Raw genomic sequence first — 27503 nt, forward strand, 5'->3', positions numbered from 1 at the left:
CAAAACCTGTGAGCCAAATAAACCTTTCATTCTTTGTAAGCTGACTTATCTCAGGTGTTTGCTATAGTGATGGTAAGCTGAGTGATACACAAATCATTCCAAAACTTAGTGGCCTAAAACAATCATTACAGTCCTATGGGTGACTACGCTTACCTAGGCAGTTATCTATTCTGCTTGGTGCTGACTTGGAAAACTCATTTGTCTACATTCAGCTGGTGGCTGCACTGAATTGGAAGGCCCAGGAATGTTCTCTCATGTGTCTGGCCTCTTGTATTCCTCCAGGGATCTTGTTCTCTCCATGTGGTGTCTTAGAGATCCATCCTAAGCTCCTTTGCAGCATGGTAGCTGTTCCCCAGGGACAGGAAGCAGACACTGCAGCATCACCTTTGCTGCATTCTCAGTGACTCAGGAGGTCACAAAGCCAGCCTGGATGCAAAGTTCGAGGGATGAAGGAGTGGCCAAGTATCATTGCAAGGCATGCAGGATGGGAGAAAATGCAGAGTCATGTTGGAAAGCACAGGGCACCATTAAAAATAACGAAAGTAGAAAGATTAGCTTGAGAGAAAATAATTGAAGGATATTTCACTAGTGACCCCATTTTTACTAATTGTTTTTCTCACTGGTCTGAGTTTGGTCTTGAGACCTTTTCACTTTTTAAAATCCACAGCAGAAACTACTATGAAAGCCTGGAATTGAAGATACAAGAAAATTTCTTATCTTGTAGCTTAAGTATTATAAAGGGTTGGAGAAATACTTTCATAAATTGAAATTAAAGGAATCTTACAGTCTGAAAGTAGTGTGAAAAGATATTCTGAGTATTCAGCTTGGAGAGGAGTTCATTGGTTTTGCCATTTGTAAAAATTCCAGTCACAGGGGCAAAGAATAGTTTGCCACATCTGCTGTTCAGATATTCCAGCCAGTAAGAAACTAAATGACAAGTTGTGGAATTTACATAAGAAGGTGACAGTGTTTCTCACTTAAGTGCAAAGTGTTAGACAGTAGACTATAAATTGGGTTGAACAGAAATTAGGAGACAAATATTTTTAGTTTTTATTAAAATGGGCTAAAGAACATAATCAGGTTAAGTTATATATACAAATAGAAAGTCACCAAATATATAATCCTGTATGTGGGTTTTCTAAATATCTTAAGCTACATTTAAAAAACACCGTATTATGTATATTTAACATAATTCAATTAAAACTACTTTATAGCAAATTGTTTTAATAGTCTAAATTACCATTATGCTAATTATCAAATGCTAATAGTTATAATTTTAAGTGATTTGAAACAGATCTGTTTCTACATAAATACAATCTGAAGTAGACACACAACATCTTCAATGTGACAGTATTTAGAGATATGGTCAGTGAGTGGTGGTCACAACAGAAAACTTAACTTTCTTTTGTTGTTTTTTTTTTTTTTGAGACAGGGTCTCTCTACGTAGCCCAGGCATGCCTCAAACTCGGGATCTTCCTGCCTCCCTCCTGAATGCTGGGATTGTGGATATGTACCAACATGCCCAAAAGAAAAGAAAACTTTTAACTTTAAAATTACAAATCAAGGCTGGTCATGGTAGCTTAAGCCTGTAATCCTAGCTACTTGGGAGGCTGAGACTAGGAGGATTACACTTTAAAGCCAGCCTGAGGAAAATGTTCTTCAGACCCCACCTCAACCAATAGCTGGGTGTGGTGGTGTGTGTCTGTCAACCCAGCTACACAGGAAACACAAATAGGAGGATTGAGGTGCAAGCTGGCCCTGGCATAAAGTGAGATCTTGTTTCAAAAATAAGCAACACAAAAAGGGCTGGTAGAGTATCCCAGTGGTAGAGAGCCTACTTAGTAAGCACAAGGCCCTGAGTTCAATCTCCAGTATGATCAAAACACAAACCAACAACAAAAAACCCCCCAAATCATATCTAGGTGTGATAGTTCATATCTTGGGAGGATGAAGCAGGATAGCCTATGCTATATATTGAGACCCTGTCTCCAAAAAAAAATCCAAACCAAACCAACAAAATCTCCAAATTATGTATGTGCCTGGTAGATAGGGTTACCAGTTCTTAGCTTGATTAAATTACAGGTTTAAATAAAAAGTTGACTGAGCCCAAGTCTCTGCTTCTAAAATATAAAATATGTATAATTCATATATATTTATAGAATTTAATTTATAATTTAGTAAGTTGTCATTTATTGAAATTACTCAAGTGTTTGCTAAAGTAGAAATTTACTAAATGTCCTTTGCCTTGATGGGTATCTTAATATTTTACAGCACATGTGTTACTTCTAACCTAATTAGAGTTAGATTAAAACATCACAGAATGATTACATATTACTCTGCACTTAAAAGCACACCTGTTTTGATACCTTAAAAGCAACTGAGACCAATAGGAGAAGGGGACCAGGAACTAGAGAAAAGGTTAGATTAAAAAGAATTAACCTAGAAGGTAACACACACGCACAGGAAATCAATGTGAGTCAACTCCCTGTATAGCTATCCTTATCTCAACCAGCAAAAACCCTTGTTCCTTCCTATTATTGCTTATACTCTCTCTTCAACAAAATTAGAAATAAGGGCAAAATAGTTTCTGCTGGGTATTGAGGGGGTGGGGGGGAAAGGGAGGGGGTGGGGGCAGGAGGGAGAAATGACCCAAGCCTTGTATGCACATATAAATAATAAAACAAACAAACAAAAAGCACACCTGTTTTATTTACAAGAATTAAAACCTTGTAAAAATTAGCTTCAAAATCTATTTTTGTTCGTGAGATCGATTCTGTTTAATGGCTGTCTGTAAACTGCCATTGTCTTGATGGGACGAGGGTGCACTAGTGTACATGTTTGTGTGAGGAGTGTGACAGAAAGCCGGGCGCCGGGGGGAGGAATGTGGATGGGCAGAGGTACCTTCTGGCTTCTGGCTATATCATAAACACCAAGATTTTACATTGGTATTGGTAATGAAAACATCACCTCTAAAAAGCGTCTTTCGGTGAGAGGCATGTCCAGGATACAAATGCCTTGTGCCGTGGAGAATCAGAGAATCACACAAATTTAGAGCTGCTGGGGGCCTACCCTCTTATTTTACCAATGAAAGATGAAGGCGCAGAAAATTACATGCTGTGTCAATGCTACACAGACCTATCTGTCCGAACTCCCAGAGCAAAGGACCTAACTACCACTTTTTAAAGACCTTTGGTCTTCTTTTAAAACAAGAATGGCCTTGTTCAGTTAATCATTTTAATAGAAAACAAACACATACCCAGCACATTAAGTTGTAAGTGAAAGTTGAAAGTTTTTATCTTTATTTCTAACTACATGCATTAAAAATCTGTATCTTGTGCTGGTGGAGTGGTTCAGGTGTTAGAGTTCCTGCCAAAGAAATGTGAGGTCCTAAGTGCAAGCCCCAGTACTGTCCAACTCTCAATCTGTATCGTTATGATTAAACTAACACCTGATATTCACGCCTTAATTTGTTTTGGTGGTACTGGGATTTGAACTCAGGGCCTCATGCTTGCTAGGAAGGTGCTCTACCACTTGAGTCACTCTGCCAGCCCTCCAATTTTTCAAGATATTACTGTTTATGGAATTTTAGGATCACTCCTCTTCTTGTTTGTTTTTTGATGGGATTGGGGTTTGAACTCAGACCTTCATGCTTGCAAAGCAGGTACTGTACTGCTTGAGCCACACCTTCAGTCCAATCATTCCTTTTCTTGAAGCATGTTTTTTGTTTTTGGTGGTACTGGGGTTTGAAATCAGGGCCTCACACTTGCTAGGCAGGCACTCTGCCACTTGAACCACTCCGCAAGCCCTGTTTTGTGTTGAGTATTTTCGAGATAGGGTCTCTTGAACTATTTGCCCAGGGCTGACTTCAAACCGAAATCCTCCTGATCTCTGCCTCCTGAGTAGCTAGGATTATAGCAGTGAGCCACTGGCACCTGGCCTTTGAGGTATGTTCTAATTTAAAAAAAAAAAATGGGTTAAGCAGAATGGGTGAAGTGAAGAGCAAGCATGGGAGACCCTGAGTTCAAACCCCAGTACTGCCCAACCAAAAAAGAAAAAAAAGACTTGGGAGACAGAGACAGGAGGATCTTGAATTTGAGGTCATCAGGGCAAAAAGTTAGTGACACCCTGTCTCAAAAACAACAAAAAAATTAAAACAAGGATTGGTGGTGTAGGTTGAATAGTAGAGTGCTTGTGTGAGGGCCTGGGTTCAATTTCCACTATTGCAAAAAAAAAAAAAAAAAAAAAGCAAGAAAAACTGCAGGTGGTGGTGGTGGTGGAATTCTGTGCCACTCAAGTTGTACCAAAATCTGGACTGGAAATAATTGTTGATGACAAATGATTAAGAAGGTGCCAACTTTTTGAAAATGTATACTACTATGGCAAGTAAGCTAAAGGAACATAAAACATCTTCAGAATATGAAATTTTAAAAAGTAACTTGTTACTGTTCTGATGTCTTATAGTTTGGAAAATGTGCCATGGGAATGAAGAGCAGTGACATAGCTAACTCAGAAGGAAGAAGATCTACTTCAACCCTGTGTTCCCTAACTGAAAGCTTTGTTTTGCCCTTTTGTTCATCATTTCCCTAATGCCAAGAATTGAAAAAAGCCCCTTGATCACAATTTTTTAGTGATTCAATCTACTTAAAATAATCCTTAAAAAGGGTGATGGTTGGGCATGTGGAATGACTACATTCAAATTTCTCCAGGATTGAAAAAGAGACTAAAGACAGTCCATGCACTTAGTCTTATAGGACTGAGAGCATTCTATGAAGCTCTAAGAACAAACAGTCTGCATTTTGTATAGCCTGTAAAGTGTGCTGAAAAAAAAAAAAGAAAGAAAGAAAAGAGAAGAGTCTGGAGACTCAGATACACGTGTTCTGGAAAGTTTGGGGAAAGCAGCAGAGAAGGAAGAGGTGGAACACAGAGGAACATTCAGGTGGCATCTCTCACCCACGATGGCACAGTGTTGGACAGTAATAAATGAAAAGGCTTGAAAGTTGGCAGGGGTGAGACAAGACCCAGGTGAGCCAGGAATTGTACAAGACTCTAAAGAAAACCCATGGCCACAGAATCCAGCAGGTTTCTGTGAAGAGCCTGAGCAAGACTATTTGCTGAAGGTCAGTTTTACAACAGTCTTACAGTCTGTAAGTGCCACTGAAAGTGGGCACTAGATATGAAGGTGCAACTGTCTTCCATGGGCTGAGAAGTGTCAGGAAACCTGTGCAGTACTGAGGGGAGAGATCTGTACTTGAAAGGGAAAAAAAGCTATAAGCTTGAGGGCTGTGTTCCCTCCCCAACCCCCAATGATACAGGCGCAGCACTGCAAGGTGGCCTGGGTCACCTAGGGACAATTAAGCTGGCAAATGTCATCAGAAGATTATTTTTCTTTATGGTAATATGACAACATGACCGAACCAGAACATTTTTCTAAGGTTAGATGCTTTTTTCTTTCCCCTTCCCAGTGATACCCAGCAACAGATTTGTCTGGGAGGAAGGAGGAAAGGTAAAAGAGAAATGATAGTTTGAATTAATTCTTTTCTTTTTTTGAAACAGAACACACAAAATTTATTATGTGCCTCAGACATGGAATATTAGATTTCTGAAATATTTAAGTGCAAGCAAAAATGGGGAAGATGGTCTTCCTGCCTGAAACCCCATCACTGTTAGAAACACAACTGCAAGCAAAATAGATAATGGAGCCACATGCTGCCTTCTTATTTTCTGCATTCGTGTGCACACTGCATTATATATGGATACACATGTATTATATGTATATATATTTAGGGGATCTAGAGTAGTTTCAGTGGTTTGTTAATAAGAAGGCTTAAGCAGGAAAAAACCCACTATGAACACCAAAAAGAAACCTATCAGTAAAGTTGCCTTTCACTTTTTCTTCCTTTTCCTTGCATCTGTTGTATCATCCTGTTAGAAATGCAAGACATGTAAATCTGAAGAGGCACACTCTTGACAAGATGAAACTAAGAAGACCCCAGCAGTGCACATTCACACTAAGAATGTGAAGTGGCCCAATAAATCCAGTTTTTAAAAGTTCTTGCGTAAGTAAGAAATTATCATTCAGATGCTATACTTCCTTAGTAAGTGGATTATCCAAGTAAAAGAATGAGATTCTCTGGAAGTTTACATAGCCATGTTTATAAATGTAATAGACATTTAGAGATGAACAGAGGGTGTTACTGTCTCATTAATAACACTATATGCTGTTGGTGCCAGACAAAAGAATTTCTGGAATATGTTTCTGCAAAATTTGACAATATTTAGGTAATATTTCAGGAGCAGAAAAGAGTTAATGAAACCTTCTTAATTGTAACTGATGGAAACATCACTGTTTTGTGCCTTTTGTCAGACAGGAATAGACAGCTCTGTGCTATTATTATACATGAATTCCTTGTTAGCAAACTGAAAGTATTTTAACCACTCTGCTTCATTTTAAGATGTCTGAGACAAAAGGCATCAAAATTTACAATTACGAATGTGTGTTCGCATGCGCAAATGGGTGTCAAGTTTACTTAGGAAAATATTCCAACATAATTCCAGATTACCTACTGAGGTATTTGCCTTATTTTTTGGTAGGAGACCCAGGATTAAATTAACTGAAAGATAATCTTCCTGCTTTTGTAAGCATTTACAAACCCAGGATGGTTATGATATACTCAGTAGTTCAGGACTTTACAAGTTCCATCCATAGAAATCCATGCATCCTCTATTGCATCCATGTAGGTTACGAATGCCAATACTCTGGAGAAAGTATTTGCAATGAACTGTTCAGACAACACTCCCAATAGGGAGATGAGTTAGCCAGGAGAAACGATAAGAACTCACGAGGTACCAAGGACAGCATTAGAGTTGGCACCAGCTACTCAAGGGCATCATTGAGGATGGTGACTCCTGTTATTTGCCTACTATTTGCTATGTATGGATTTTGCATGGAATTTCCTCTAGCTACCTTTAAAAATAAAATCGTCAATGTTTCATGAGACAGAGCAAATAGAGTCTGCCCTGGAATAAAGGCATAAACCTAGACAACCTTTAAGCTGCCCTTCCTGCACCAATATAACAACATGGAATAAAATGCCAGCATTGCTCAACAGTCCTGGTCACAATGAGAGTGAATTATAATGTGGGAACATAAAGTCATGCCCTGCTCAAACAGCAGCTAGTCAGGAGATTTGATATTGTTTTCAGATATTATGTGGTCAGCTAAAGCAAGATGATCTATGTAAGTCTTTTTCACAAAGTTCAAGCAGATGAATTCTCAATGTAAATTGTCTAAGCAGGGCTGCTCTGATGAAATTGAAAATGTCTCCTCCATATGTGCAGTTTCAGGCCTTAATAACATTTAAAGAAAATGTTCTAAAAGAAAAAGTTGGCATGTAAAAAGCACAGGGAAAGGAATCAGCAATGATCAGAGCAAAACAATTCTAGAAGGCATCTTAATTTTCATATGGCTCATTTGCATTTGAAACACTGAGAATTCCTATCTTGACTGTACAAAAAATATGTACATATTAAATTACTTTGCACTTGAAAGAACATTTTTCCTAAATGTTTGGAAGATGATCAAATTTTAACTGGAGGACTTGTTTTCTTCCATCAGGTGTGGGGGAGATGTAGCTTCCTGGTATGAGAGGCAACAGTTGATTCTAATAGCAGAACAAGACAAAAATAAGAAAGTAAATTGAAAACAATTCCTATAGGTACAATTTGAGTTAAAGGTGGTAAAACAAAAAAAGATACATACAGTACAAAGATGTCAAAAGACATCCATTTTAAAATTATGTTTGGTTACCTTTCCAAAAACTGTGATCCTCTGATACTTGAAAATTAGGTTCTATGAGTTATTCCAGGATTCTCATGGACATACTATTACTTATTTCAATATACTTATTCCTGAATATATAGTCAATATTTGAAAATCAGATATCCACCAGCTATTAAGCAATAACTTCAGGAAGCAACATTCTACCCATAGCAAATTTTTAAAAGCTAGGATATTGGCTGAAGGGCAAAGGCTTGGAACCTCTTGCCTATCAGCTGTATACACTGGCTTTAAAGAAGTTGTTCATCATTCACTCAGAGATCTAGAAGCAGAATCTAGGTAGAAATTTTTTTTTTTTTTTTTTTTTTTCGGTGCTGGGGACCGAACTCAGGGCCTTACACTTGCCAGGCAAGTGCTCTTCCACTGAGCTAAATCCCCAACCCCTAGGTAGAAATTTGAGTTTACAAATACACTGAATGAAAAGATCTTTCTGTGATTTTCAGTTTCTTTTCTGATATGGTAAAATTTCTAGGAATGTCAGAAAGATTAGGACTTGAAAGGCATTCCTGTCCTCCTCTTGGCCTTGCTGTTGGTAGGATTTCCTTGTGTAGAGTGGGCTGGGCCTGGTCTCTTGGTGAGTGCTACATGGGGCCCCCACCATGTACAGGTGGAGAAGATGCAGTTTATTCAGGACACCCACCAGAACATGAGGTAATCTTGATAAATGAGATTATCTAGTGCACGTCGCACTTGGTGTCTTTTCCTTCAGTTGTCCCTGGGTGTTTGGAAGTCCTTCTGTAAAGTCCTTGGTTGGTATTGGTCTTGCCCAGGCTAAGGAAGGAGTGGTACCTCTATAAGCCTTAAAGAGTGAGCAGTGCCCCGTCCAGGCCAGTATGAGGATAGATTCCTAAGTAGAAAGTGAATTAGGAGGACAAGGGGGGCAGTGATACTGTTGCCCCTCCCAGGCCTATGGTAGGGATTGGGAGAGGTACCTTTTATACACTAGTCACACTATATTTCAGATGCTGCTTTGGACTTAAGCCCTAATCTTTTTGTTATTGAAGTGGAAGCTGCATTGGGTTTGATTTGCAAAAGATTAACAGTGAAAGATAATAAAAATTTGGATTCCCAGAGATTTGATACACTGAAATAAATTAACATTTTATTTTTCTGATTAATTTGATCTTTCTCTTCCAACTAACTTCTGTTTTAACTATTAGGAGAGCAGAAGAAAAAAAAAGGACTGCTCTTTTCCTTTATGGAAGACATGCTAATGAGCAGATAAATGACCAAAAATTAAAGGTGGAGGATTAAGCAAGCATGAAATGTGACAAGTGTTGGCCTCTGATAAATTGAAAATTACCATCTTGGTTGATTAATAAATAATGCTCACTTATTTGGATATTAAGCACCTTCTACATGTAGGATATGGTTTTAAGTGCTGAGTTTATCAGAAAAAAAAGAACAAGCCTACTTTCATAGAGTTTATGTTTTAACTTCAAAGCCTTCTGAAACCAAGTGAAGGACAGTCCACCTGATAAACTGCAGAATTAATATTTATTACAACAGTATTGTAGTATTGGCTCATTTTAAGATAGGAAATGGTTCCTAGGTGTCTGGTTTCATCCCTTTGTATCTGCTAGAGCTTCTCTTTGGTTTCCAGGAAAAGCCTAGAAAAGGCAGATTTAGCTGCTTCCATGGGTGAAAAAATGGAAGAGTCAGGTTTCCTTTATTGTGTATCATGAGACTAAAGAAAGGGACAGGGATTCTTTTGTAATGGTGGCAAAACTCAATCCTATTGTAATTGAGGTTTTACTATATGAGGTGGTTGTTTTCTGGGCATGTAGTCTAGTGGGTGGCATATCCAATCAACACATGATCAGTTCAAGTATAAGGTGGGTATGTGGTACCCATGCAGTCCCAGCTACTTGGGAGGCTAAGGCAGGAGGGTCACTTGAGCCCAGGAGTTTGGACACCAGCCTGGGCAACACAGTGAGACCCCGACTCAAAAAAAAAAAAGTGTAACTGCAATAAGATTTTGCAACAATTTGGATATTTTCATAGTTCTAGGTTTTATTACATCAATCAAGAATATTTATAAAGATAAATACAACTTAACCAGAACAAAAAAAAAAGTGTTGGTGGTCACCTTGTTTCACTTTGAAAGCAGAAAATGAAAAAAATATCATTTTCATAGCACTAACTTTTGAACAGAGGTACCTGTGGACGCTTTCTGTTTCTTCCCTCATTACGTGCTTTTCTTTTCATTTGATCTTCTCGAAAAGAATCAAAGTAGGTGCTCTCCAAGAGTTGGGCACAAGTTAGTCTGTCATCTGGATTCATCTTCAGACAACCCTTTGGAAGAAGAGAAAAGCAAAACAAATCTTAAGAGAGGGATTTTTGTCACTGTGTCCAAAACTCTGAGTAATAACTTGACAGAGTAAACATGAGTTTAAGACATTGAGGGTCTGTTATCAGGTACTTGGAAATAGCCACAGCTACTTTTCTTTTGCTGCCTCAGACTTTGGAGAATAGAATGATGGGCACTCAGCGTCTCTGGAGGGGCCACATGTAGATCAGGTGTTCCCCTCAAAGACAGCTTTCATCACTGGTTAAAGCAAACCATTTGTATAAGTCTTCAGTGTGGTGTTGCTAGATTACAGGCATCAGCATTACCCAGGAACTAGTTAGAAATGCCAATTCCTGGTTTTACCCCACACCTGCCGAATGGGAAACACTGGGACTGGAGCCCAGCCATATGTGGTTCACAAGCCCTCAGGATGGTTCTGATAGCTACATGCTCAAGCCTGAGAACCACTGGTTTAAGGAGATGGTTGAGGAAGTGCAAACGTCAGTAGGAAGAAAGAACCTCACATGGGGAGAAATGAAATATATTTTCATATAAGGGTAACTAGAGGCTGAAAGGACAAAGTGGCATTAGGATACTTTATTCAAGGCCATTAGAAGCCTCTAGGTTTGCAGCCAAGAGTGTGAGCACTGCAGAGGGGCCAGCGGCAGTCCTGACACAGAAAGTTTTTCTCCAAGAAGCTCTGATATTCTGCCCAGAGCATGGGGCTTTCCCATCAATAAAACAGCTTACAGTCCACAAAGCCTGACACAGCTTTACAATACCTGGCACAGATGACCTGAAATTTCTTACCTTTGTTCCTAAGAGAGAAACATGGAGCTTTCAACATGACCAGTGTTTTAAAGCATTCCCATGTCCAGCCAGTTGCACTGCCTGAGGCTGCCCAGCCATGTAGCGTCTGCTCCTCCCTAACTCCAGCTGAGCTCAGATCTTCGAGCCCCTGAGAATGCTTCCTCTTTCTAAGCAGCATCATTTGCCCTTTGGAGCAGTATCTGCTTACTCCTGTTCTTCCAGAAACAACCTGCTAACACACCCACACTTATTTGTCCTTCTGTGTCTATGATCTGCTCCCTAATTTATTATCCATTCCATATATTAATGCAACAACTGCTTCTGGGAGGCAGTCTCCTCAAATTCTAACATTGTCAGGGCTCTAACCAGGAGAAACAGTTTTGAATACAAAAGTCTCTGTCCTCTCCTCTCCTCTCTCTTCTCTTCTCCTTCATGGGACTGGAATTTGAATACATGTCTTTGCACTTCTAAAGCAGGTGCTCTACCACTTGAGCCACACCTCCAGTCCATTTTGCTCTGGTTATTTTGGAGATGGGGATCTTGAACCACAATCCTCCCAATCTCAGTCTCTCAAGTAGCTAGGATTACAGGTATGAGACACTGGCAGGCAAGCTTCCAGAGCTTTATTTTTTGGTAACAGGATTTGAATTCAGAGCTTAGCATTGGCTAGGCAGGTGCTCTACCATTTGGAGCTACTTTTCCAGCCTTATTTCTTTCTTTCCTTTCTCTCTTTTTGGAATTTTTTTTTTTTTTTGATACAGAGTCTTGCTACTGTAGCCCAGGCTGGCTTTGAACTCTTCATCCTCCTGTCTCAGCCTCCCAAGTGCTGGGAGCATAGGCGTGTGCCACCATGCTAGTCTACCCTATTTCTTTATTACCTTCTGGCTTCTGACTCCATCATTCCACCTATTTGGCTCTAGTTGTTAACACTCATGGGCCTCTAAATCCAGTGGGCATTTTGAGCTCTGGTCTCAATAGTATTAGACACTATTGACCAGGTCCTCCTTAAAACTCTCTGTCTTCTCTGTTACCTCACTTTCTTCCTATCGCCTGACCATTCTTTCCAAGCCAACCTTTTCTAGTTTACTTTCTCCACAATAGTTCAATCCTGACTTTCCCTTTTTCTCATCTAGTTTTAGTTTCTACTGACCTCATTGATGTCCACTGAGCTCATTAACAGATTCAATTATCAAGATTTACCACAATTTCCACATGTATAATTCTATCCCAGATCCTCTGAAGTCCAGACACACATATGCAATTGCCTGCTTAATGTCTCTTCTCAGTCTTAAGGGCAGTTTTATGGGTTGATTTGTACTCCCCACCCCCAATATATGTTGAACTCCTAACTCACAGTACCTCAAAATGTAACCTTATTTAGAAATAAGGTTTGTGCAGGTATAATTATTGAAGATGAGGTCTTAATAGTATAAAGTAGGGCAGCCTTCCTAATCCAATTATGATTGGTGTCCTTATAAGTAGAGGGAAGATAGGCAGAGCAAAGTGGCTCATGCCTGTAATCCTAGCTACTCAGGCGGTAGAGATTGGGAGGATCATGGTTTGGTTTGAGGTCAGCTGGGGAGGAAAGGTTTGTGTGACTGACTCCATTTTAACCAATAAAAGCTGGGCATGGTGGTGTGTGCCTGTCATCTCAGCTACATGGGAAGCATAAATAGGAGTGCAGTCCAGGCTGGCCCAGGCATAAATGAGAGATTCTATTAAAAAAATAGCTATGGCAGAAAGAGTATGGCCATAGATAGCACAATGCTTAGTCACACAGAGAACAGCTGGGTCTTAGGTCAACACTGTGGTCTAAGTCAAGGAGCTGAATAAGAAATCCATCTTTATGTAGGAATCTTGGGCATGTAGAATAGGGCACTTCACATTTGGACATGAGGACTGAGAGCTTGTCCTATATCTTAGTGTTTTTGTGCCCTGGAGTTGCCTTCCAGGAAGTTTTCAGATTACTCTGAGGAATAACCATAGGTTGGGTCCAACTCCAACCTGAGAATGAGTTGGGTTGACCCCTCTCCTCTGGAGCTTTTGCCAAATTGCTGGTGGCTCAGAACAACCTGTCAAGAACAAGGGCAGGGAATTGTGCTTTTAGGTCAGGCAGGGCCTATAGATGCTGGATGAAAGCAGGCTAGAGCAGTGAGGCAGGGCAGACAGCAGCAGAGGATCGGGGGGAGCAGTGGAAAGAGCAGTCTTGGATCCATCATCCTGGAGAGCACAATGATAGCGACCAGTACAGAGAACAAATGCTGGTCTACAAAGTTGACTCTGGGTCATATAAATGGTTCCACTGCCTCAATCAAATGGGTCTCAAACTGAGTTGTTTACCATAAATCACCTACAGAGATGTTTTGTGACACTATTCCAAGGTCCCACTCATGGAGGTTCTTCTGTGAATCTAAGGCTAGATATTGGGATCTGTATTTTTTAAAAGCACCCAGATCATTCTGGTGATTAGTCACATTTGGAAACCACTGCTATAGATAGAAATTAACTGACTGTTAAAGACAGTCTGGTTTCCTCATACCCATCCCCCAAAGGCTTTGAGTATCCACGATGTATGAAGTGCTGCACCTTCTACTGTGGCCTCTATTGGTCAGGCATGAATGGAGTTATTCTGTCTTTATTAAAGTTTGTCTTCTGTTTGACAACCTCTCTTAGGCCTCATGTATGGGATAGATCTGGTACCTCCATGCTTCTGACTTTGCCTGGTCTTCTACTAATTTTAGTGGGTATGTTAGAACTGTTACTACATTTAGCTGTGATCATTTTATAGTTCCTTATTATTTTCATGACTGTATCTTATTTTGACATTATTCATTTCACTGTACACCCCTCCTCCCAGAATTACTAGCTTCAACCACTCTAATTTGTAGTCAATAATAGTTATAATTAAATCCAAAGTACCTTCATGAAATTCAAAACCACAGGATGAGCATCTGAGAACTTTTCCTCAAGAGTTTCCTGGAAAACAAAACAAAGAAATGTTACAGCTGGGCATCAGTGGCTCATGCCTGTAATCCTAACTACTCAGGAGGCAGAGATTAGGAGGACTGTGGTTTGAAGTCCTATCTCAAAAAAGCCCATCACAAAAGAGTGGAGTGGCTCAAGGTATAGGCCCCGAGTTCAAACCCCAGTACCACAAAAAAAAGTTACATAAAAAAAGAAAGTATATTTTGCACATATGAACAATAACAACACTTTGAAGAAATACCCCTTAGTATGTCAGATAATTTCTTTCCAATAATTTTTAAAATAATGTTTTTACATAATGTTTTTTCTTGGCAGCACTGGAGTTTGAAACTCATGCTTACTAGGCAGGTGCTCTACCACTTGAGTGATGCCACCAGCCCTTTTTTGCTTTAGTTATTTTTCAGATAAAGTCTTGTGTTTTTGCCTGGGCCAACCTGGACCTTGATCCACCTATTTATGTCTCCCATGTAGCTAGCATGACAGGTGCATGCCACCACACCCAGCTCATTTGCTGACTTTGCCTGGGCTGACTTTGAACCACGGTCCTCCTAATGTTTGCCTCCCAAGTAGCTGAGATTTTAGGCATGAGACACAGTGCCCAGCCCTATTTTTATAAAATTTTGTATTATAGTGTAAACATCAGAAAGACACAAATCAAGTTATTTTCTTAATTTCATGATGACTTGCAATTGATGCTAGTGATTTTGGGTGGGGGGGAAGGGAGAGGGAAATTTCAAATCTGAAGCTGAAAAATGTCCCCATGTGAAATCCTCCACAGGGCTATATCTGTGTCTAACCTATTTATAGGGATGCTTTGAGCATTTTTAAAACACAGGAAAATATGTTGAATTACATGTGTAAGAACACTACAGAAATCAGCAGAATGCTAAACACAAAATTCAGAATAGTGGAGAGGGAAGGAGATGGAGAGGCTTCACAGATAATAGTAACAGTCTACTTTTTTATGTGGCTCCCAGACTCCTGTGAGTTATTCTTTAAATTAAACGTGTTATATAAATATTCCTTTGTAACTTTTAACTTTGTAACTCAACCTCACATGTTAACTATTAAAGGCTTAAAATACAATAAAAAATAAGGCCAATATGTAAGTCGAGGTATTACCTGAAATAAATCAACTTAAAATGAGCAGGGTGTCTAGAGATACATAGGGCACTGGCACCTTGACAGGTTCTGTTACAAGACAAATCATGATATGACTCTTCAGACTTTCCCCAGCCCTGTGCTGCTCTGGCTCCCAGAGAGCTGGACCATGGATGTGTGGATGCATCTTCCCCTGACATCCTTTCCTTCCCTCGGCAGATTCTAGACCAGATGCAGTTGCAAAGGTTGCACACTGATCTCAGGCAACAAGACAGGAAAGCAATGTAAACAGAGGGCCAGAGAGTCACTTGGTCTTTCACACATTCCCAGATAAAGGCAGAGACCACAGCAAGAGCTTACATAGATGGTCACTGACTTGGAGGGTAAAGGACACAATGAGAGTCGTTTTGTGGAATGACCTTCCATGGGGAAATACAAGTTATCAGAAAGGTTTTACTGATTTAAACTTTGTTTCATAAGCTGAAAAAAGATAATGAACGTCTTCAAAATAAATAAGACTACTTAAGTACTGTTTATGAGAAAATAATTATTATAGGAAAAGTTAGCCTTTGTGCTTTGACGAAAAAGATCAAGGTATTGGGTTAAGATACTGGAATACTTTCATTTTAAATTTAACATTAGTCTTTGAACACATAGGACATTTAATATGCAACTTCCTGGCACATTTTAATGAATTTTTTTTGAGACAAGGTCTCACTGTGTTGTCCAGGCTGGCCTTGAATTCTTCAGCTCATGTTCTTCCCCCTTAGCCTCTTGAGTAGCCAGGACTACAGGTGCATCCACTGCACTGGATGAATGGATTGTTTTTCTTTTTTTGTGATGAGACTGGGGTTTTTAACTCAGGGCTTTGTGCTTGCAAAGCAGATACTCTATGGTGTGGAGCCATGCCTCTAGTCCATTTTGCTGTGATTTTTTTGGAGATGGTGTCTTGTCAACTATTTGCTCAGGGTGGCCTTGAACTGCAGTCCTCCAGATCTCAGCCTCCCAAGCTAGGATTATAGGCATGTATTAGTTCTTTGATCTGTGTCAGCATTTCATATTGAAAACAGAAGCCAAAAGCACAAATATTAAAAAAGAAACTACTCTTTTAAAGAAAGTTGCAAGACAAACAATAAAATCCAAAACAAAGCAGTTTACCATGACTTCTGGTTCAGGTATACTAATGCCGTGGAAAAACTGGTTACTTTTAAAGATAGACTGATGTCTTGGGATTAGTTTTCCTGGAAAATACAAACCACATAGCGTATGATAAATTTGGTTAAAAAATCATAATGTTAACTGAATATGTATTTTCCTGATCTATAGCTTATTTTTAATTTTGTTTTTCCTGTCTTTGGACGAGCAGAGTTTCTTAATTTTAACTGTTTGTTTTCATCCAATGATGAATAAATAAATAAAATGAGCATAATATTACTATCTAACTTACTGAGTTACATAGTAACCCTTTAGAGTTATACAGTGATAAAAGGATTGTTTAAAGAATAAGGTGTTTTAATATGATATGTAGGACTAATTTAATTACTCTTTAAAAGCACATGCTTTTAGTTTTTAATTGAAATGTCTTCTTTTGGAGTAATTGAAAGTTCATAGGTAGCATCTCATAAAACTGCTGTAAAATATCACAACCTTTTTCTCTATATGTAAATCTTTAAATTGAACATTATTTCAATGTCTCTTTACATAAGATCAACGTAAAATTAAAAAAATCATAATGTACAGAAATGGTTAACTTCTAAGATTTAGGAATGAACAAAATACTGTGCCTGATTGTTTCTTCCAGAGGTGGGAGGAATGGACCTGTGAAAGGTGTGTCTGCTCTGGCAAGGTCAATTCTCCCCTACAGCTCTCTTTACTGTGTGTGGTTTGGCCTGCCATTCAGCCTTCACCAAAGGACAAAGTGAGAAAATGGTGCTGAGGGCTTTACACACATTATCTCATCACTTTCTTAACACTCTCACAACAGTATTGTTATTTTTAATCTTGACTGCATCAATGAGGAAATGAGGCTCAGAGAGGTGAAATAGCTTGTCCCAAGTCACATGGCAGTTGACGGTGTCAGGATTCAAACTTAAGTCTAATGTCTACCTAATGTCAACTTCCAGAATCCTTTTAGGAAGTCAATCAAACAAGCAACACACACTTAAGGTACAGCTTGTAGTAATATAATAACCCACCTCACATTTTCATGCTGCTGAATTCCCTGAGAGAAAGCGTTGGAGACAAACAGGGAACTGTTCAGCAGCCGTGCAGCCCGGAGGGGTTCTGGGGAGGAAGTCGCATCTGTTTATCCCACATGCATAGGCGTCATTTTCTTTGCACCTGGGCTCCCAGAACGAAGCTGCAGCTAACATTTGGATCCTGTGCTCTTCTAGCCGGGGGAGGTAGACAACTACAAGACTCCTGGGGATGCTGAAACATGTGAGCACTATCCCATTCTAAGTCTGCACTTAATGGGATGTATGACATTAGGCCAATCATGGAGGCAACCTGAAACTGTTTCCTTCTTTATAGTAGGCACAACTAAACATGAAGCTTTTCTTGAGACTGAAAGGGCTCATATGTGTGAAAGTAATTTAGAAATTCTTAAGCACTATACAAATGAGGTGTATGTTGCTGTTTTAAATTCTAGTAGCCACTCTCAACCTGGAAATAAAACCAGACTGTTAAGCTCTAGGGCAGGGGTCTGCAAACTAAGGCCCTCAGGCCAAATCAGGCCCACTGTCTGTTTTTGCATGGCCTGAGACCTAAGAAGAATTTAGTATTTTAAATGGATTAGAAAAAAATCAAAAGAATAGTATCTTGTGATATGTGGAAACTACAACAAATTTTGTATGGCTGCCGTTTGCATGCCATGCAGAACTGAGGAGTTGCAACAGAGACTATATAGCCTGCAAATCCCCAAGTACTTGCCACATGGCTCTTTCTAGAAAAAAATTGCTCTAGAGTGAAGTAGGAAGCCTCTTCTACAGTGGGCAGAAATAGCATGTGGTCAAGTTCTCTTAGGTTAAATTCCAGGCAGTTGACTAGATCTTGCCCGTCTTATCCTGACATGGAGGGGATGTACAGCTTATTCCACTGCTAACTACTTTCCTTGGAAAGGCACCTGAACGTGCACTGAAAGCAGCTGTGGCTCCACATCCCGAGGAAAGGATGAGCTTTGGCTGCTACCCAGAACTTCACGGCCCATCCTGAAGAGCCTCTGGAGAAGCAATCAAGCTCTCTTTTCATGGCAGTTAACATGTGACTACTACACTGACACCAGTACTATTTACTTTAGCTTAGAGTCTGTGAGTCAGAAAATGCAGTACATACCCAGTGTTCTGATGATCAGATAAAGTTGGTCCACATCTGATTTGCCAGGCCAGAGTGGCTGGCCAGTCAGGAGCTCTGCGAAAACGCAGCCGACAGCCCAGACGTCGACGGAGGGCCCATACTTCGTATCTCCCACAAGAAGCTCTGGTGCTCGGTACCACCTTGTAGCAACGTAGTCAGTGTAGGCATCTCCTGGAACTGGAAAGGAACGCAGGGGAGCCAGGTGAGCCGAATCCTCGCAGCGTGTGGCCCTGCACCCTGCTGCCCAGCAGGGCACTCAGGCTCCTGTAACTTACAGAGGCCATGATCCTGCCGAGTTAATGGTGCGGGTGCGAGGTACAAAGTGAGTGAACAGTCACACTATGCACTGAGACAGTAAACTCAGCTTTCGAGAGCATGTTAGCTAGTTAATATCTGCATCATCCCAAACACAGAGGATGATGTAGATAAGAGGATAAGAATTTCTCTACTGCAACTTCAACTCTAAACTACCTATTGTTTGTTTCCACTTCCCAAGTGCTGGTATTATAGATGTGCACCAATATGCCCAGCTCAGGAGTAGTATTTATTTTTGTTTTTCAAGAATATCATTTTAATATACATTTCTTTGATATCAGTGTGGAGAATTATTTCATGTTTATTAGCCTTTTGTTTCTTATGCGAGTTGTCTGGTAGTATCTTGCTAATTTTTCTACTCAGCTTTAATAGTTTACTTTTATTATCAATTTACATAAGCTATTTTATATAACCTATTAACTGTCAATTTTGAAATATTCCTCACCTTGCTTTAAACATTTTGTCTCTGACCAGATGCAGTGGCTCATGCCTGTAATATTGGGGAAGTAGAAATTGGGAAGATCATGGCTTGAGGCCAGCCTAGGCAAAAAGTTAGAGACCCCATTTCAATGAAAACAAAAAAAGCTGGGTGAGGTGGCATACACCTGTCAGTTTGGCTGTGCCTTGATCTAGGCTGGCCTGGGCAAAAAATGTGAGACTCTACCCCAAAAATAACTAAAGCAAAAAGTGCTGGGGATGAAGCTCAAGTGGTAGAGTGCCTGCCTAGCAAGTGAGAGGCTCTGAGTTCAAACCTCAGTACTGCAAAAAACATTTAGTCTCTGTATATCTATATTATGTCTATCTACCTGGAGATTAAATTTGTTTTGTGATAAAAATATACATATGTAAGTCACCATTTTAATCATTTTTGGTGCACAATTTAGTGGCACTTAAGTACACCCACACTTGTGCAACCGTCACTGCTATTCACACCCAGAACTTTTTCAGCAGCCTAGCCTGAAACTCTATATCTATGAAACAGTACCTCCTCATTCCCATCCCCAAATCTCTGATAACCACTATTCTTTTTTTTTATCTCCATGAATTTGACTATTGTAGGTACTTCATAGAAGAGAAATTGTACAGTATTTGTCCTGGCTTATTGTGTCTGGCTTATTTCACTCAGCATAATGGTTTTAAGATGCATTCATATTGTAGCATGTATCAGAACTTCATTCCTTTTCAGGGATAAATAATATTCCACTATTTGTATACCCCCAACCTATGTTTATCTACTCATCCTTGATGGACATTTGGATTGTTTCCACCTTTCCACTATTATAAAGCTTCTGTGAACATGGGTATACAATCATCTTTTTGAATTCTGGCTTTCAATAGTTTTGGGTATGTATATATACATGGAATTGCTAGATTCTATAGTATTCCTCATCACCACTTTTTTTTGGTAGGACTGGGATTTGAATTCAGGGATTCACATTGTATAAAGCAGGTGCTCTACTGCTTGAGCCACACCACAGTCCATTTTGTTCTGGTTATTTTGGAGATGGATTCTTATGAACTATTTGCCCAGGCTGGTCTTAAACTGTGATCCTCCCAATCTCAGCCTCCCAAGCAGCAGAATTAAAGATGTGAGTCACCGGCACCTGGCTACAGGATCTTAAGTTTTTATGCAGTTAAGTCTGTTGATTGAGTCAATGTTAGAATTTTAATACATAGCATTAAGGACATCTTTTGTCAGCAGTGACTCAAACCAGCACTAATAACAGCTTGAGCCATACCCAGTGGCTGGGCTCCCATCCCATGGAGATTCTGGCTAATGTGAACGAGTTGGCAGTGCCTCCCACTTTTGCTTTGTTTATAATTGCACACTAGAAGCTACTGTTACTGGAATTGCCATAGTGGGTCACCATCTGAGACTTTGCAACGTGTTCGTGCAATAGAAATTTCTGAGGCAGTTGACCCTAACAGTGTACTCAGCACTGAGGTTCTTCATTCAGAGAAGGATGACTGTTGCTACAGGAAGACTCAGCAGGAAAGCAAGAATGCATACTCACGAAAAATCAAACACATTTGTATTTTCTGCAGAATTGCCAGTTGAAAAAGCCTTGTCAGCCCACGAAAAAAGTCTCCAAAAGGACCATTTATGAGGTGACTGGTACATGAAATGTTTCTTTTATGTTCTTAATGTTTACAATGGCATATATATATAGTTTTCTTCATTTATTTTTGTGACCAAATTGGTATCTTTGTAGTATGAGATGGATTTCCAGGAAAACCTCCAAGTCTGACATTGCATTTAAATGTCATACCAGGTGACTATTACACACTTAATTTCCTAAGGGTCACATGTACTCCCATCATTTTTTCCCATGAATTTCCTATATAGTTGAGATCATACTGTATATTTAAGTTTTAGCTTTCCTTTTCTGCTTACCATGTCTGAAACATTTTTAGTAGCACAGAAAGCTGTGAACATCACTTCTGATGGCAGTCTAATCTTCCAGGATATGATGTACTTTGTGCAGAGGTCATAGCTCAATAATCCTGTGTTTGCTTACTTCTCTTTTCAGCCATATGGAAAGGGACAATTATCATTAGGGTCCAATAGGTTTACACCACAAAGCACAGCAGCCTTAGAACACCTTTACCAGGTTTCCCAACTGACTCTTGCCAGTGGATTGTTGGTTCACTGCATTTGGATCCCGTCAGGATTCTGATTATGGCACTCCTGTACTGAGAAGTGTATGTTGCACATTCTGCCTGCTGCCCACTCCTAGATTCAGGTAGAAATAAGTATTTCTATTGTTTCCAGCCTGCCTGGGTTGAGTTTTCTTTGCAGTCTCTGAATTCTCGCTCCTTAATTTTCAGTTGAATCTTCTGGTCTCACCAGCTCCAAGAAGTTTTTTTTAATCACACTAGCCTACATTAATGACTCCCTCTGGGGAACCACCTGCATCTTCATATTAATACTTTTTGCCAGCCATCCTGCATTATTCTTTTGTTTTGTTTACTTTAGATCATAAGTGCATGGAGAGCAGAAGTGCATCTTATAATTGTTTTCCACCCCTATGGGGCAAAACACATAGAGATGTCATCCAATAAACTCTAGCTGAGTGGAGTGGAGAGGAAATGTCAACTAATGCACTAAAAAGCTAACGTGAAGTTTTCCTTTTTGAATAACAACAATAAAACATTTAGCAGACATTCAGTGTCGAGTAAGAATTTAAACTGCATGAGTTTATAATCATCTGAATTGGATACAGTGGGTAAAAAAATTGCGACTTACTCAGAATTCGTGCAAATCCAAAGTCACAGATCTTGATTACTCCTTGCTTTGTTATTAGAATGTTTTCAGGCTTTACATCTCTGTGGAGGCACTGTAAAACAATATTTGATTAATTTTTGGAGCCATCAAGATGACAAGAATAAGCATTAGCTCCTAGTTTAAATGATGGATACATAGCCTATGATAGAAAAACAAATATAGAGTTCCTTCATTTTTCTAGAAAAACTGAAACTGGCAATTTTCAGTTATAAATCCTGTCATAAAAGGAAAAAATATAAATGTTGTTACATCATTGAAGAAATTAAACTGCAATAGTTGCATGTAAAACTGTCTTTTTTTTGAAGGAGTATCATACAACAATTTCCTTCACTTTTTACTGGGCCTCTTTAAACTGTATGAACTAAAACACTAAATGAGAACAGACTTATTTAGAAGCACTCATGTGCCTCTACTAAGAATCACAATTTAGGTTGAATGTTGCAGATGTGAGAATTGGAAAAACATTTGAATGGTAATGAAAAACATTCATTTATAATTTGAGTGACCCTATTATCTGCCACCCAAATCAGGACACTTTCAGGTGAGGGACTCTGTTAGTAACCAGGCCAGGACAATAGGCACAAATCAGAACCGCCCAGAGTAAGGTGGATCGCATAGTTGTTCATACATTGGATTGGAATTTCCCCCACCATGCACAGACCTGGAATGATAAGCGCCACTGGAAACCCTCCCAGGAGGGCAGGACTCCACCTGGAGGTGCTCTCACCTCAGCCAAGGTCTGCTATTCTTTTTTTACATGCACCTCACATTGCTGCATTGTCACAGTGATCCAACAGGACACAGGTGCTCCTTCTGAACACACGAAAAGCTAGGCTAGGGGAGGGCGAGGGCTGGCTGAACGAGCCCAAGAATGGTGATTTCAGAAGTGGCTTGACATGTTGTGGAGGTGCTGTGAGAGAACAGCTCAGACCTGCTCTTCAGAGCTTTGTCATCTTCTCCATGGTGGCCCTCATAGAGAGCTCTGACTCTTCAGAGCACTCTGTCATGAATTATTTCATCCTTGCAGCAATCCCTGGATTGCAGGTGGCCATTGACAGTCTCTGGATTGTTGCAATAATTAGTTTTGTCTGCCTCACTTCTCTGCCATGCAGTAAGTCTCTAGGGATTCTTGTCAAATTGAAAATTCTGAAATGCTTTTCTTTGCTTCTACAGAAGCTTTCCAGGAAGTAAAAGCTAAACCTTAAATTCATTTTAGGGCACAAAATAAAAGCTAGTTTCTACTTAGTCTCAATGACTATCAACTTTTTTATAATTTGTATGGCTAGGAGTTAGAAGAAAATGTTTCAGGCCTCTTACAAGTTAAGGCCTTAGATATTAATTTTAAATTACATTATTGGGCTAGAAGACAAAACTGTCTTGATATACCATTTTTTAAGCAATATGTTTATTCAACTTACACTACTACTCCAAGTCAAGACTACTCATAGTAGCTGGTGACTTGATTAGAAGGGTCATGTACCTCAAATGTGTTTGTATCAAATTCTGTATTTTCTAGACTATGTGTGGCATTACAAAGTAATGATATTTTTCTGATGGCCTATTTAAATATTTTTGGCTCTAATGCATATGCATGTGAAATTTATAGCACTTATTTTTTAACCAAAAATTATAAAGACAAATGAAATATTGATACATATCAAGAAACAAAAAAATTTATTGGCATAGTTGTAGGTAAGAGAAACTACTGATAAAGATGGGCTATTGAAGAAGAAAAGGGGAATGATAAGAGCTGGGACAGTAAAAGACAGAACTGGAGGACAGAGACACTCAGACATACAGCATCTGTCTTCTCCACAGCCAGGCCACTCTTTAGTGCAAACTCTGCATCAGCTCTTGTGTGAGGGCTCTTGCAATTAGCTTATTTTCCACCAAAGAACAAGAAACATGCAAGTATCCTTAACAGAGAATTTTAATAATTTTTTTTGTTGATACTGGGGCTTGAACTCAAGGCCCACACCTTGAGCCACTCCACCAGCCCTTTTTATGAAGGTTTTTTTTTTTTTTTGAGATAGGGTCTTAAGGAACTATTTGCCTGGGTTGGCTTTGAACCATGATCCTTGTGATCTCTGCTTCCTGAGTAGCTGGGACTACAGGCGTGAGCCACAAGTGCCCGGCACAGATGGGTTTTATACACTGCTTTATACGTTGCTCAGGCTGGGTTAATACTGGTTCACAAGGTGGCATGAAGAGGTATATCTGTGTTATTTTTAACTTCACATTCAGTCTTCAGAATTAATTTCTGGAAACATCCACATCAGAAATTGTTTCTTATATGCCATGACTGAGCACTCGGTTTCTGTTGTCTGAGAAGGTAGTCCTCTTTGAGCTCTTGATACTTACAAACGAGTAGAGAAAAGGGGCCCTCCTGACAACCAAAACATGAACAGCAGCAAGATGCTGACGGATGCTGCAGCTGGGCATGCCCACAGCTTGGAAATAGCTGTGGCTTTACTTCTTTTTCTTTAATCAATGTATCGAATATAAAATCCATGGGGTCATAATGAGATTAAATTGATCACTTCACTTTACAAGGTGAAGCCGAACAAAGTGAGTAGGTATTTTCTTAAATCTATTGCTTCTCAAAATTTAATGTGCACCCTGATCACCTGGAGCTCTTATTAAAATGCAGACTCTGCATTAGCAGACTTGAGAGTGGGCCTGAGATTCTGCATTTCTAATGAGCTCCCAAGTGATCTCTATGAGTCACATTTTGAGTAGCATGGCCTCACGTCTTATTACTTTAACCTTCATTGTCTTGCTTAAGATCATGACTCTGGAGATAATAAGGTAAACATGGTGTCCTAGGTTGAAAGCTGGGAGTCTTCGGCAACACCAATGGATCAGATTGCCTTTTTTTATTTTTTGAAAATATCATGAGAGTTCCTTTAAAAATAAGGAGAGTATTAAGATTTCAGACATAGTATTGTAAATCTTTGAGTTAGATTTTTCTTTTGTATGCACTTTAGCTAATAGATAAAAAGGTACAAAAAGGCTTACCATAGCATAAGAAAATGAGTAAGTTCAGAAGTGAAGGAAGTTTGTCTAAAGATTATCCAATTTTAACTGAGGTCATAGATTGTCAATGAGAAGTTTTCAATATTTTAAACCTTAAGGTAAAGAATGTGAAGTTCTAAGCAGAGAAATGATGGCAACTGTATTGAGCTACAATAATATTCAGGTCTGCTGGAAATTATGTTACAATCAGGTAGGTAGGTTGGTTGATTGATTCATCTATTTATTTATCCACCCACCCGTTCTTCTGGTTATTCAACAGATATTGACTGAGCATCCCTTATATAAAAGTTCCCTACTAAGCACTGAAGTGATACAGGCACAAATAAGTCTCAGACATTGTATTTGATAATCTAATATGCAGGAGAGTGCCTGGTTCTATTAGAATAAAGCACAAATACTCATGGTAAACAGTATTTTAAAAAAATTTTTAAAAAGGTGGGTGCAGTGGCTTATGCCTGTAATTCCAGCTGCTCAGGGGGAGGAGTTAGAGAAAATAGCAATTTGAGTCACCCTGGGCAAAAAGTTAGCAAGACTCCCATCTCAACCAAAGCCGAGTGTGGTGGCATGCGCCTGCCATCCAAGCTACATGGGAGGCATAGGTAGGAGGACTGTAATTTCAGGCCATTCTTGGGCAAAAAAATGCAAGACCCTATCTGAAAAATAACTGAAGCAAAAAAGGGCTGGGTGACTCAAGTGGTAGAGTGCCCATATGGCAAGTATGAGGCCCTGAGTTCACCCCCAGAACCACCAAAAAAATTTTTTTTGCAAAAACTATCCATAAAATTCCTACATCAGCCTTAGGTGAGCTTGTTATTTTCTATAGCATGGTGGAAAGCAATAAATATATGGATTTAATTCAGCATCATCTTAACTAAGAATTTGAAAGCACAATTTGCACAAGTTTAGGTAGGTTGTGAACAATATCCCTCTACATTAATAGAAAATGAAGGTTTTTGACTTATTTTCATGAAACATTCACTGAGTTTCTTGAAACTAAAGAAAGCTTCCCTAAGTATTGATATTTAGTTCCATGATCTTGTATTTTCTTTCTCAGCAATCCTAGACTATCATGGTAGACATTCTGCTGGCATCAATACTGACCATATGGTTATCTGAATTGCTGTCTCTACACTCTCTCAATCTAGGCACCAACTCAAAGGTCTACAGCTATTTTTTAAAAGCTCCCATTCTATTAAAAGCACTCAAATCCAGGAGCCAGTGGCTCATGCTTGTAATCCTAGTTACTTTGGAAGCTGAGAATCAGGATGATCACAGTTCAAGGTCAGCCCAGGCAAATAGTTCTCGAGATCCCATGTCCAAAATAACCACAGCAAAATGGACTAGAGGTGTGGCTCAAGTGGTAGAGCACTTCCTTTGCAAGCCTGAAGCCTGAGTTCAAACCCCATTCTATCACACACACAAAAAAAGAGCACCCAGAGACAACTTGAGTAAGCTCCATAGGCCTAAGATGGGAAAACTTGAACACTTGAGAAAATAATTCCAAAGGATTGCAAACATCAAATACATAAAATTCATGTTCATAATAGCTGCAACCCCATCACTGTTCTCTGTTTGAGGATGCTGAGATAATTATCCATCAATCTTAAGTTATTGACTCATAAAGACATCATCATGCATTCATCTAACTATATTTTACAATAGTCAGAGCCCATGAGGGTAAGTCAATTTCCATACAGTTAAAATGCAGAAGGAATAACAGACTGGAAAACTGCCATTTCTTAATTGTAATGAAATACTAGATGCAGGCAATAATCATCGCTGGATGCTAAAACCATCAGGGAAACTGATAATGGAGGGATCAAACTAATAACTCCTGAGCTTACTACTAATCAATATCAACGTTATCAAAAGTAGGACAACCAGAGATAATATACCTCGTGATGTTGATGTGATAAGTGTACCACACCACATATGAAATATCCTTGTCTACAAAACTAAACCTGAATATGGTCAAGCCTGCAGATAGAAATATCAACTTACAGGAAATACGATGAAAAAATGAGTTAAATCACACAGGAAACCACCATCTGAAATGATTTCTTTAACACAGTAGTATTCAATGTGTGCTTCTTAGACTAGCAGCTTCAGTATCATGAAGGAAATATGTGAAATGCCAGTTCTCAGGTCCTACCACGGATATATAAGTCAGAAAGTCTGGGGGCAGGACCCAGCAAGCTGTGTTTTACCAGGCCCTCCAACTGACTTTGATGCATGCTCAAGTTTCAGAACTATGGCATGAAAAATTACATTTTCGAAAAAGTGTGGAGGGGAGGGGGAATTTACAGAATAAAAACTAAACCAAACCAAGGGCTGGATTTGTGGCTCAAGTGGTAGAACACCTACCTAGCAAGCATGAAGCCCTGAGTTCAAACCCTAGTACGGCAAAAAAAATCCAAACCAAGTGCCATAGTGGATCACAGTACTGATATGCTGAAAAATTATTTTAACCTAATTTAAAATATTAATAG

At 39.4% G+C, this 27503-nt stretch overlaps 1 protein-coding gene across 3 annotated transcripts in view; it reads right to left on the reverse strand.

Annotated features, from left to right (window-relative positions):
* Window positions 1–1366: 1366 nt before the first annotated feature.
* Window positions 1367–27503, reverse strand: part of Cdkl4 (cyclin dependent kinase like 4) — a 42527-nt gene continuing 16390 nt past the window's right edge. For 2 of the 3 annotated variants that reach the window (XM_074049554.1, XM_020161974.2), the window contains exons 5-10: window positions 21940–22030; window positions 18357–18554; window positions 16182–16264; window positions 13857–13913; window positions 9998–10132; window positions 1367–7661 (exon numbers count right to left, since the gene is read on the reverse strand). In XM_074049554.1, coding sequence (XP_073905655.1) covers window positions 7560–7661; window positions 9998–10132; window positions 13857–13913; window positions 16182–16264; window positions 18357–18554; window positions 21940–22030 — 666 coding nt within the window. In that variant the 3' untranslated portion in view covers window positions 1367–7559. Of the gene's footprint in view, window positions 7662–9981; window positions 10133–13856; window positions 13914–16181; window positions 16265–18356; window positions 18555–21939; window positions 22031–27503 lie in introns of all 3 variants that reach the window. The other variant, XM_020161975.2, reaches the window with a different exon arrangement.

The sequence above is a fragment of the Castor canadensis genome, chromosome 12 (genome assembly GCF_047511655.1).
Source record: "Castor canadensis chromosome 12, mCasCan1.hap1v2, whole genome shotgun sequence".
Lineage (NCBI taxonomy): Eukaryota > Metazoa > Chordata > Mammalia > Rodentia > Castoridae > Castor > Castor canadensis.